General features: G+C 38.6%; 1 protein-coding gene across 1 annotated transcript in view; it reads right to left on the bottom strand.

Annotated features, from left to right (window-relative positions):
• Nucleotides 1–11,817, bottom strand: part of TM9SF2 (transmembrane 9 superfamily member 2) — a 72,102-nt gene extending 60,285 nt beyond the window's left edge. The window contains exon 1 of the mRNA XM_007098411.3: nucleotides 11,463–11,817. Coding sequence (XP_007098473.1) covers nucleotides 11,463–11,630 — 168 coding nt within the window. The 5' untranslated portion in view covers nucleotides 11,631–11,817. The remainder of the gene's footprint in view (nucleotides 1–11,462) is intronic.
• Between the last annotated feature and the right edge of the window lie 201 nt (nucleotides 11,818–12,018).

The following is a 12,018-nucleotide window of genomic DNA, read 5'->3' as shown; positions in this document are numbered from 1 at the left end:
TCATGATCTCACAGTTGTGAGATCAAGCCCCACTTCGGGCTCTGCACAGACAGCACGAAGCCTGCTTGGGATTCTCTCTTCCCTCTCTCTCTGTCCCTCCCATCCCCTCCCCCCGACCTCTTGCTCCAAGTAAATGAATATTTAAAAAATATCTTAAGAATGAAATCCTTGTAATATGGCATAGAGAAAATGTTAAAAATTGTAAAGAAAAAGTGAGTTTATGTGGTTTCACAAAAGGCAAAAGTATGCTATAAACATCATGACGTCTATCCCTAAAAAATATAAATACACAGATAAAACAAATAGGAAAAATATAAACAACTATTGGCTCCAGAGGTCTAGATGAATATACAGGTGATCTTTATACTATTCCGTCAACTTTTTTAAATTTTGAAAAGTGTCACAATTAAAAGTTGGAAAAAGGTAAAAGTTGAAAGTAGACTTCAGTGACAGAAGCCAAATCAAAGCAGTAAGAAATAAAGATGAAAGATTAAAATTTAGTGTGGAAAGCTGTTCTAGAGAAGAAAAGATGACTTCAAAATAAGTATTAAATAGGAGGAAACAATTTGAAATGTACAAGAACAAAAAATCCTGAACAACCACGAGAAAGTCATTCATTCAACACATTTATTTAATGCCCATAATACTAGACATTGTGAGTGAAATAATACAAAAGACAGAACACTTGTCTTCAAAGAATTTCTAATCCAGATGGAGAGATAAGACATACATTCAAGAAAGTAAAAGAAAAAAGTGACAATGTTATTTATAAATTCTTGGGTAGTCACTGAATCTCCAAGGGATTTAGTTTTTTTATCATTAAAACAGCAATGTGCTATCAAATGACAATATTTGATTAATTTTATGGTCACTTTCCACTCTAAACATCTTTATTTCCCATCCAAAAGTTAATTAAGTGCATCTCCTGGCAGTCTGCCTTAAATGGACACAGCCAACTCCAAAATATCACTGAAATGCTTTAAAGGTTACTTCACATTCCCACTTTCAAAATGTCCCAACAGAGTTATTATAAGCATGAAAAGCTGTGACAACATTAAACACTTTACATATAAATATGTACATATAAATGTACAAGGAAGTTACATATAAATCCTAAAGCAATCCCACCCTAAGAAATTTTTTATGGAAATAGTTCATTTAATTTAGAGTGCTATGGTCTCCCTTCTAAATCCTTTCCCACCCCAAATGTACATTTTTATTTCTGGTCCTAATCTGCCCATTCTGCATGTGATCCCAGCTTTGGTCACAACTATACTTCGTTTTATTGCTTTAAGCCATGTGTGCCATGCCACAGAACTGCATTTTTCTCACTTTCTTGTTCCCTTGTTTTGCTCTATTCCACCTTCCTTGCTGTCACATCTATCCTAACCCACACCTATGACTGGTTTTCAAGGAAGAAAGAAATATTCAGAGAAGAAATGTGACTTTGAATAAGACTCAAAGCAACTGACTAATCATAAAAGGGTTTGAGATATCAGGGCATAGCCACAGAAAAGGAAAATTATGGACATTTCAACTGCTTAATATTGGAGAGGTCCACAGTGGGAAAATTTCCAAAGGGAAATCTTAACTCAGACGTGATAAAACAATCCCAATGGAAATGGTGGAACTCATAAATGGATGCTCATGAACTTTGAGTTATCTAACTAGCAATGCCTTGAAGCTGATTTCCTAAGATACTAAGGTTCTTCTTTTATCTCTATCTCACTGAAAAACAAAATTTCAATTTTAGATTGTATCAAAGAAAGGAATAAATACAAAGTCTGACTACTCAAAAATTACATAGGTTAAAATTGAATCAATTGTGGAAGCCAGGGAGCTCCAGAGTAAGGCAGAAGAGGTAGCGAGTACTCAGTGGGGAAGATACAGCAGCGCCCAAACGTCAAAATCGCACTCTAGGGGGCGCATCTTCGCTTCACCATTTGCTAGGTATATACACTTGAGAGTGTTGCTACATCTTATCCAGCTTCAGTTTTCCCATTATAAATCACAGGGTTGTTGAGAGGATTAACTAAGACACAAAGTACACAAATTGTAGTCTTTATTGTTGTGATTAGCATAGGGCAATAAATAGGTTTGAAAGTTGAGAATAAGAGCAAAGAAAAAATATTTCAAAAGTTTCCTCCAAAGGCTTTCATCAATACTTAATTTTAATGATAACAAAGAAAAACTTTGTAGAGCACATTTAAAGTAGCTACAATTAACTCTAACACTTTTTTAAAAAAAATTTTTTAAACATTTATTTATTTTTGAGACAGAGAGAGACAGACGGGGGAGGGTCAGAGAGAGAGGGAGACACAGAATCTGAAACAGGCTCCAGGCTCTGAGCTGTCAGCACAGAGCCCGACACGGGGCTCGAACTCACGGACCGCGAGATCATGACCTGCCTGATCTGAAGTCAGCTGCTTAACCGACTGAGCCACCCAGGTGCCCCTCTAACACTTTCTATAAGGACACTGATTAAAAAAAAAAAAAAAAAAAAAAAAAAAAATGTGAGGAAGGATAGGAAGTAGGAGCTTTAAGAATTGGGCTCTAAGACCCAAAGAGTACAGACCAGTCTCTAGAACTTATGTGTGTCTCTGTGAGTATGTTGAGGGTGTGGGGTATAAAGCCCACGTCTGTGGCTTTGTTTCACATGTTCAAATATATACCTTTGGAAGGGCTTCCCTTTATGGAGAGCCAACAGCAGGGCAGTACTTTATCCATATTGACCTTGCTTGCTCTCCCATTCCTAGCTCCCAAATCCACTATAATGAATAACCACAGTTGTTTGTTTGTTTTTTTTTTTTTAAGCTTATTTATTTTGAGAGAGAGAGAGAGCAAGAGAGCACAAGCAGGGGAGGGGCAAAGAGAGAAGCGGGGTGACAGAATCGCAAGCAGGCTCTGCACTGTCAGTGCAGAGTCTGATAGGGAGCTCAAACTCATGAAGTGGGAGATCACAATCTGAGCCAAAATCAAGAGTCAGATGCTTCATCGACTGAGTGACCCAACCACCCCAGAACAATCACGGTTTTAAAATAATTTTACTCAAAAATTTCATTTCTGAAAGCAAACTTTCTAACTAAGCTCCATGTACTTTTTCACAGAAAGGAAAAACAGTTGTTAGAACGTGAATTTATCATAGTCAAAGTCATCCCAATGCCAGATTTCATATATGAAACATTATCAGTAACCCACATACACTGATTAGTTTCTAGAAGCTAAGAGTCAATCTCTTATTCCAAAGAAAACTCTGATAACATGAAACTAAATACCAAGAAGTAAATACATATCAATTATATCAGTAAGTTCATGTGTAATCATATATTTTTTAGACATTTCAAAATCTTCAAACTATATGGTCAAATTAAAACAAGTAATTATACATTCTATCTGTTCAAAGCAATAGTTAGAACTATTCTCTTAAATTTTACTTATTCCATATTTATAGGCAACTACTCCCAAAATAACAGACAATTTATTAAGTGTTTCTAAAAATAACTACCAAGAAAGGATGTTTAAAAGTATGATTCTGGAGACACCTGGGTGGCTCAGTTAGTTAGGAGTCTGACTTCAGCTCAAGTCATGATCTCATGGTGAGTTTGAGCCCCACATGTAGTTCTGTGCTGACAGCTCAGAGCCTGGAGCTTGTTTTGGACGCTGTGTCTCCCTCTCTCTGCCCCTCATGCATTCACAATCTGTCCCTCTCAAAAGTAAATAAACATTTTAAAAACTCCTATTCTGAAAAAAAAGAAAAAAAGTACGATTCTGGTAAAACTTCACTATGACAGATAGCATGATAATGTGCATAAAACCTTAAGGACTCTACCAAAAAACTATTAGAAGTAATAAATGAACTCAGTAAATTTGCAGGACACAAAATAAATATACAGAAACCTGTTGCATTCCTATTCACTAATAACAAAGTAGCAGAAAGGGAAATTAAGAAAACAATGACATTTACAATTACACTCAAAAGAATAAAGTATCTAGAAATAAACTTAACCAAGTAGGTAAAAGACCTGTTCTCTGAAAACCATACAACACTGCTGAAAGAAACTAAAGATGACACAAACAAATGGAAAGATACATTATGCTCATGGACAGGAAGAATATTGTTAACATGTCCATACTACCTCAGGGCACCTAGGTGGCCCAGTCGGTTGAGCATCTGACTTCAGCTCAAGTCATGATCTCATGGTTTGTGAGTTCAAGCCCCACATGGGGCTCCATGCAGAGCCCACTTTGGATCCTCTGTCCTTCTTTCTCTGCCCCTCCCCCGCTTGCACCCTCTCAAAAATAAACATTAAAAAAAAAAAAATGTCCATGCTACTTAAGACAATCTACAGATACAACGTAATTCCTATCAAAATACCAATAGTATTTTTCACAGAACCAGAACAATTCAACCTAAAATTTGTATGGAACCACCAAAGTCTCTGAATAGCCAAAGCAATCTGGAGAAAGTACAGAGCTGGAGGCATTACAATCCCAGATTTCAAGATATACTACAAAGCCACAGTAATCAAAACAGTATGATCCTGACACAAAAACAGACACACAGATCAATAAAACAGGAAAGAGTGCCCAGAAACAAGGCCATGCTTATACGGCTAATTCATTTATAACAAAGGAGGCAAGAATTTACAATGGGGAAAAGACAGTCTCTTCAATAAATGGTGCTTGGAAAACTGAAACACTCTTATGCCATACACAAAAAGAAACTCAAAATAGATTAAAGACCTAAATGTAAAACCTAAAACCATAAAACTCCCAGAAGAAAACACAGGCAGCAATCTCTTTGACATCAGTCTTAGCAACATATTCGTGGATATATTTCCTCAGGGAAAGGGGAAAAAAAGCAAAAATAAACTACTGGGACTACTACATCAAAATATAAAGCTTTTGCTTTGGAAATGGAAAACCAACAAAATGGAAGGAAAGGAAACCAACAAAATGAAAAGACAACCTACTGAATGCGAGAAGATATATACAATAAGAAGTCATTGTCTAAAATATATAAAGAACTTGGGGCACTTGGGTGGCTCAGGAGTGTTTGACTTTGGCTCAGGTCATGATCTCAAGCCCCACGTTGGGCTCTGTGCTGACAGTTCAAAGCCTGGAGCCTGCTTTGGATTCTGTGTGTCTCTCTCTCTCTCTACTCTCACTCTCCTTCAAAAATAAACAAACATTAAAAAAGCAGATGGCCAACAGACACATGAAAAGATGCTCAACATCACTCATAATCAGGGAAATGAAATCAAAACCACAATGAGATATCACCTCACACTTGTTAGAATGGCTAAAATCAAAAAGACAAGAAACAACAAACGATGGCAAGGATGTGGAGGAAAAGGAACACTTGTGCACTGTTGATGGAACAGTGGAAGTGTGGAAAACAGGATGGAGGTCCCTCAAAAAATTAAAAATAGAAATACCATACAATCCAGTAATTCCACTACTGGGCATTTACCTTAAAAACAAAAACAACTGGGGCGCCTGGGTGGCTCAGTCGGTTAAGCGTCCGACTTCAGCTCAGGTCACGATCTCACGGTCCGTGAGTTCAAGCCCCGCGTCGGGCTCTGGGCTGATGGCCCAGAGCCTGGAGCCTACTTCCGATTCTGTGTCTCCCTCTCTCTCTGCTCCTCCCCCGTTCATGCTCTGTCTCTTTCTGTCTCAAAAATAAATAAACGTTAAAAACAAAAACAAAAATATTAATTTGAAAATATATATGCACCCGATGGTTACTGTAGCATTATTTACAATAGCCAAGATATGGACGCAACCTAAGTCCCCATCTATACATGAATGGATAAAGAAAATACAGTGTACACACACACACACACACACACACACACACACACACACACAGAATATTACTTAGCCATAAAAAAGAATGAGATCTTGCCATCTGCAATAACATAGACGAACTTAGAGGGTATTATAACTAAGTGAAATAAGTCAGATAAAGAAAGACAAATACTATGACCCAGCAATAGCACTGCTAGGAATTTATCCAAGGGATACAGGAGTACTGATGCACAGGGGCACTTGTACCCCAATGTTTATAGCAGCATTCTCAACAATAGCCAAATTATGGAAAGAGCCTAAATGTCCATCAACTGATGAATGGATAAAGAAATTGTGGTTTATATACACAATGGAATACTACGTGGCAATGAGAAAAAATGAAATATGGCCTTTTGTAGCAACGTGGATGGAACTGGAGAGTGTGATGATAAGTGAAGTAAGCCATACAGAGAAAGACAGATACCATATGGTTTCACTCTTATGTGGATCCTGAGAAACGTAACAGAAACCCATGGGGGAGGGGAAGGAAAAAAAAAAAAAAAGAGGTTAGAGTGGGAGAGAGTCAAAGCATAAGAGACTGTTAAAAACTGAGAACAAACTGAGGGTTGATGGGGGGTAGAAGGGAGGGCAGGGTGGGTGATGGGTATTGAGGAGGGCACCTTTTGGGATGAGCACTGGGTGTTGTATGGAAACCAATTTGACAGTAAATTTCATATATTAAAAAATAAAAAAAAAAATAAAATAAAATAATAAAAAAAAAAAAGAAAGACAAACACTGATGATTTTACTCATATATGGAACCTGAAAAATAAAGGAATAAACAACAAAAAAGAAGCAGAAACAGATCCATAAATACAAAGAACAAACTGGTGGTTGCCAGAGGGGAAGGGGATGTAGTGTTAGGCAAAATGGATGGAGTTGCAGGTGCAGGCTTCCAGTTATGGCATGAGATGGAATGAGTACGTCACAGGGATGAAAGGTACACCATAGGGAACACAGTCAGTGGTATTGTAATAGTGCTGTATGGTACGAGTTGTAGACTTGTCTAATTACTATGTTGCACACCCGAAACTAATGTTAACATTGTGTGTCAACTATACTTCAATTTAAAGAACTTATGATTCTTATTGTTTCATTTTTATCAAAAAGTTGTTAAACTAATTAACTTGAACATTCTTTTTTTTTTATATATACCATGGGGTATATTTGGTGATTTTTCCTTACGGGACAGGAAAGAAAATCTTAATCTTTCATCTAAGAACACAATCCATAAACAGTAAAAAAGTGGCAGATGTTTTGGAGAGTTTAGTTATTCCATCTGATTTCATGTTGACAAGCCAACAATTAATTGGAAGTTAAATGCAGCGTGAACTGCTCACTAATCAGCTATTAGCCATCAGAGAGCCGCTCAGCACACTGAAGACTCAATCTAAAGCTAAATAGGATGCAGCAGCTAACAGAGATGATCCAAACTTTTGCAAAGTAGATTAGAACTGCACATTTTACTCTGTGCAGATCTATTAATTTCTGGTCAGGGCTTTATTCTATTTATGGTAGTCAATACAATGTCCTTTGATTTTAAGAAAGTAAAATGGGTTCCAGAGGACAAGATTACCACAGTTTAAGCCTTTATTACTATGGTTTCAAAAGCTAACAACAAAAGACAAATAAAAGAAAAAAGAGAGAGAAAACTTAATAGCAATGAAAGCAATACAGCATTAAAAATGTTTTCGGGGGGTGCTTGTGTGGCTCGGTCAGCCAAGCGTTCAGTTCAGGTCATGATCTCACAGTTTGTGGGTTTGAGCTCTGCTTCAGGCTCCATGCTGACAGCTCAGAACCTGGAGCCTGCTTTGGATTCTGTGTCTCCCTCCCTCTCTGCCTCTCCCCTGCTTGTGCTCTGTCTCTCTCTCTCTCTCTCTCTCTCTCTCTCTCAAAAATAAGTAAACGTTAAAAACAATTTACAAAAAAAATGTTTTTGGTACCAGAGTGCCTGGGTGGCTCAGTCAGTTGAGCTTCCGACTTCGGCTCAGGTTATGATCTCACGGTTTGTGGGCTCAAGCCCCACGTCGGGCTCTGTGCTGACAGCTCAGAACCTGGAGCTGCTTCAGATTCTGTGTCTCCTCTCTCTCTCGGCCCCTCCCCCTCTCACACTGTCTCTGTCTCTCTCTCTCTCTCAAAAATAAATAAATGTTAAAAAATTAAAAAAATTAAAAAAATTAAAAAATAAAAATGTTTCCAGTACCAGGGCGCCTGGGTGGCTAAGTCAGTTGAGAATCCGACTCAAATTCAGCCCAGGTCATGATTTCAGGGTTTGTGGGATCAAGCCCCAAAGTCAGGCTTTGAGCTGACAACACGGAGCCTCCCTGGGATTCTCTCTCCCTCTGCCCCTACACTGCTTGTGCTCTCTCGCTCTCTCTCTCTCTCTCTCGCTCTCTCTCTCTCTAATAAATATTTAAAAAAATGCTTTCAGTACCATCATATAGTTAATAAAATGATAAATAAAAATGATAAAATATTGTGGAGATCCAGGGAATCATTTAGCTAAAGGCATATAAATCAAACATATCTTTTTTGAAAGAAATCTGGCAATATTAAATAGAGCTATAAAATTGCTTCTTGCCTTTGACCTAGTAATTTTATTTTTGGGAATATGCAAGTAATTCCTGCTAAATATACTCTAGCAAAGTTATTTATAAGGAAAAAAATTGGGACCAATCTCAATGCCCTAAGGCAAGAAATGGTTAAACAAACCACAGCACAGTAATAGAATAAAATACTATATGGTCAATAAAAACCAGTAAGAATGTGTACTATGTTGATATTCAAATGACATACATATAATCATAGTAAGTTTAAAAAAAAAAAAAAAAGGAACCCACCAGAACACAGTCACAGTATTTATGATGGCTTATAAAGATCATAAATCAGAAGTTAGAGCATCATAAATAGAATTTTATGTTCACTGGACTCCTATTTCTGTCAGTAAATTGAACATAAAATAATTTTGGGAGAAGAAAATGACCAAATCCTCAGGGTTCTTTTGAATGTCTCTCAATAATGTACATAGTGAGCTGAATGGAGGACACTGTAAATATGACTACACTACAAAAATTACATATGCTAAAGATATACTTGTTTCATCTCTATATTTATAAACATTTTATAATATCACAACTAATAAATATTATGTGTTTTCTCGAACAAATGCAAAATACTTTTCAAGGGAAATATATAATAATCAAATAAGATTATCCCTATTCTACAGATGGAAAAAAATGATAGGAACAGTATCAGTGTCCTACCCAATTCATCTAACTCCTGATTCCCTATTCTAACAGCATCTTCTGAAAATAATTTTTCCCATCCACAACATTTTACTTTTCATTATTTATTTTAAAAATAATTCCTAGGGCACCTGGGTGGCTCAGTGGGTTGAGCATCCAACTTCACCTCAGGTCATGATCTCCCGGTTCATGAGTTCGAGCCCCATATCAGGCTCACTGCTGTCAGCCTGTCAGCACAGAGCCCACTTTGGATCTCTGTCCCCTCTCTCTGCTCCTTCCCCACTTGCACTCTCCCCCCACACCCCCCAAAATTCCCTTCAGCTTTTCTGAACAGCGTATACGTGACTGTCCTCCTTAAATATGGACTAGATGAGAAAAAAACTGTAAATACCCTGAATGAAGTAATGAAAATTTGAATTATTTACTGTTTTTCTCCTTTGAGAGGCAACAAGAAGATATACTGAAGTTTACTTCAAATTCTCCATCCCAGTTAGTCAAATTGTAGGAAAAAAAGTGCAAAAGGTACATCTTTCTGCTCTCCAAGAATAGTTTCCTTTGACCAAGGTGTGAGAGCAGCTGGCAACAAAGACGAAATCCAAACGCTTCAGAAAAAAAAAAAAAAAAAAAAAAAATTTGTTTTGACTTGTTTTATCCCTGTAGCTTTGAAAATTAAAAATCCCAAAGGACTCCCTGAAATTAATCAAAAGTTAACTTAAAAGTAGCCACTTTTAAGTACTAAGGTCCTAAAAGTAGGACCTAAGAAGGTCCTATTGAGAAAACAAAAATCTAAGTGGCAAACCAACTGTAAATTTCAGTCATATTCATTTTCTGAAGTCCATCTCAAATGTCACTTCCTCCCTTAAAGACTCCAATCCACAGATGTTTCGTCATTTGTGTTTTAAAGCACTTTGGACATACATCTTTTGTAACATATCAGATTTCAATAATCTGTTCATAAGCTTATGCCCTTTACTTTGAGGTCCCTAGAAGACAGGGATACATTTTTTGTCTCTAAGGCACTAGGAATACAATATAGGATTGCTGTTAAATTTAAATTTAAAGACCAAACACTAGGTTTTAAAGGTTGGTTACTAAAATATTTAATGGAAAAACCAGTGTGCTTTCAAGACTAGTTCTCTTTTCCACTCGTAAGCACTATATATATTCTTTCAGTCATTACTCCAAAGAGTGAAAGCCTCTTCTTGCACTGCAGGACATGAAAGTTACAGAATGCAAGTGGTAACTGTCAACTTGAATAAACATTAAAGATCCTTAGACATTTTTAGAGACACAAGATTTTAAAACTGAAACTGTAAAATGCTATGAAAAACTTAATAGCTTATTTAATGCCCTAAAATAAGCTTGAAATTCACAGCTACAGTAAAACTAGTAGTAATAAAATAAACACCAGCTTTTAAAAATAAAATCAAACTTAGCAAATAAACCTATTTATAGACTGTAAAAGTTTGCTGAATGATTATTTGAATTGTTAAAATTATAAATGGTTTTAGAGATCCTCATGCCCCAATGGTGTTAGCAACTTAAAATAATTGTGTTATGTATATATACTGTCATGCTCTATACCGAATAATCTAAAAGCAAGTTACTTATGCCTCTTTCACTACCAGTTAAACTGAAAACCTAGAGTAAACGTCGTAAGAGATCAAAGTTTTCAAGATTTTGCCCTAGGAAGAAAACACCAGTTTCTCCTGTCCTCTGCTTCTGTGAAGTGTTTAAAACAATCTCAGAGAAACTAAATAGTGGAATCTTACAAATTTTTTTATACTAAAAAATGTTTTTTAACTTAAGAGATAGAAATTATCGGTCTCAACCATTACCGCAACTCTTTATTAATGCAGTTGTTACAATTCACAAGTAAGGAATCATCTGCTAAGCGTGAAGTTAAAATATCAAAGTCTCAGAAAGAAACAAGCTCTCAAAACCAACCAGGAGTTCCAGGAAAGTAGAATAAAACCGGAAGCAATGAAATAAAAAGTAACTGGAAAACCTGGACATAGGGCTGTGAGCGAACACTCATTCGTGGAACGCTTGCTGACCCGCAAGCACCCCAACTCACAGGGAGCGCCATACATACATAGTCCCCGTTTCCAGGCAAACGGAATACAGCGGCTCGCGCTACCTGGTTCTCTAGACGGGAGGCGAGCCTGAGGCCCACGGAGTCCCGCAGAATCTATCCCCCAAAAGGCCGTTCCAGAACCTCCGACCTAGGGCCGGGGCGACCCCAAGCGCTTCTCGGGACACTTGACCCCCTCCCAGCTACGCCCCCTTCCCTCGGAACCCAGCTCCCCGGGTAAGGGTGACCTCCCCTTCGGTCAGAGCACTCAAGGTCCGCCAGGCCTCACCCACCTTGCACTCGTCGCTCTTTTTTTCTTCGTCGCAGAAGTTGACGGGCGCCAGGCCGGGCAGGTAGAAGGCGGCGCCCGGACGCGGGCCTGGGGCCGCCCCCAGCAGCAGCGACAGCAGCAACAGCCTCGACCACCGAGGTGGAGACAACGCCGGCAGCCTCGCGCTCATGACGGCTGTTTCGGGGAAAGGGCAGCCGAACTGAGGGGGTGAAGAGGGAAGGAGGGACGCGGAGGCTCGGAGACGACTACAAGACCGCGGGAGCTGAAGGAGGCCGGGCCCGCGATGGACAGTTCCGGTTGCGCTAGGAAACACCGCGGGTCCCGCAACAGAAACCGAACCGGAGCTCGATAGAGCATGCGCAACGCCGCCTGCACATGCTCAGTGAAAGGGGCCGCAAGCGCCCCGAGTAGTTTCCGGGAGGGATCATGGAGGAAATCCACTTTCCAGGTTTTCAGGGGGCCGAGTAGGTGGTTGCTTGCTTCCGCGTTCTCCGTCCCATCCTAAATTCCGATTTAGTGCTCTCTTGGGGGTGTCCAGGAGCATCCTACTTGTCGGG

This window comes from Panthera tigris, chromosome A1 (genome assembly GCF_018350195.1).
Source record: "Panthera tigris isolate Pti1 chromosome A1, P.tigris_Pti1_mat1.1, whole genome shotgun sequence".
Taxonomy (NCBI): Eukaryota; Metazoa; Chordata; class Mammalia; order Carnivora; family Felidae; genus Panthera; species Panthera tigris.
Note: the sequence above shows the minus strand (reverse complement) of the source record. Positions and strands in the feature narration are given on the sequence as shown.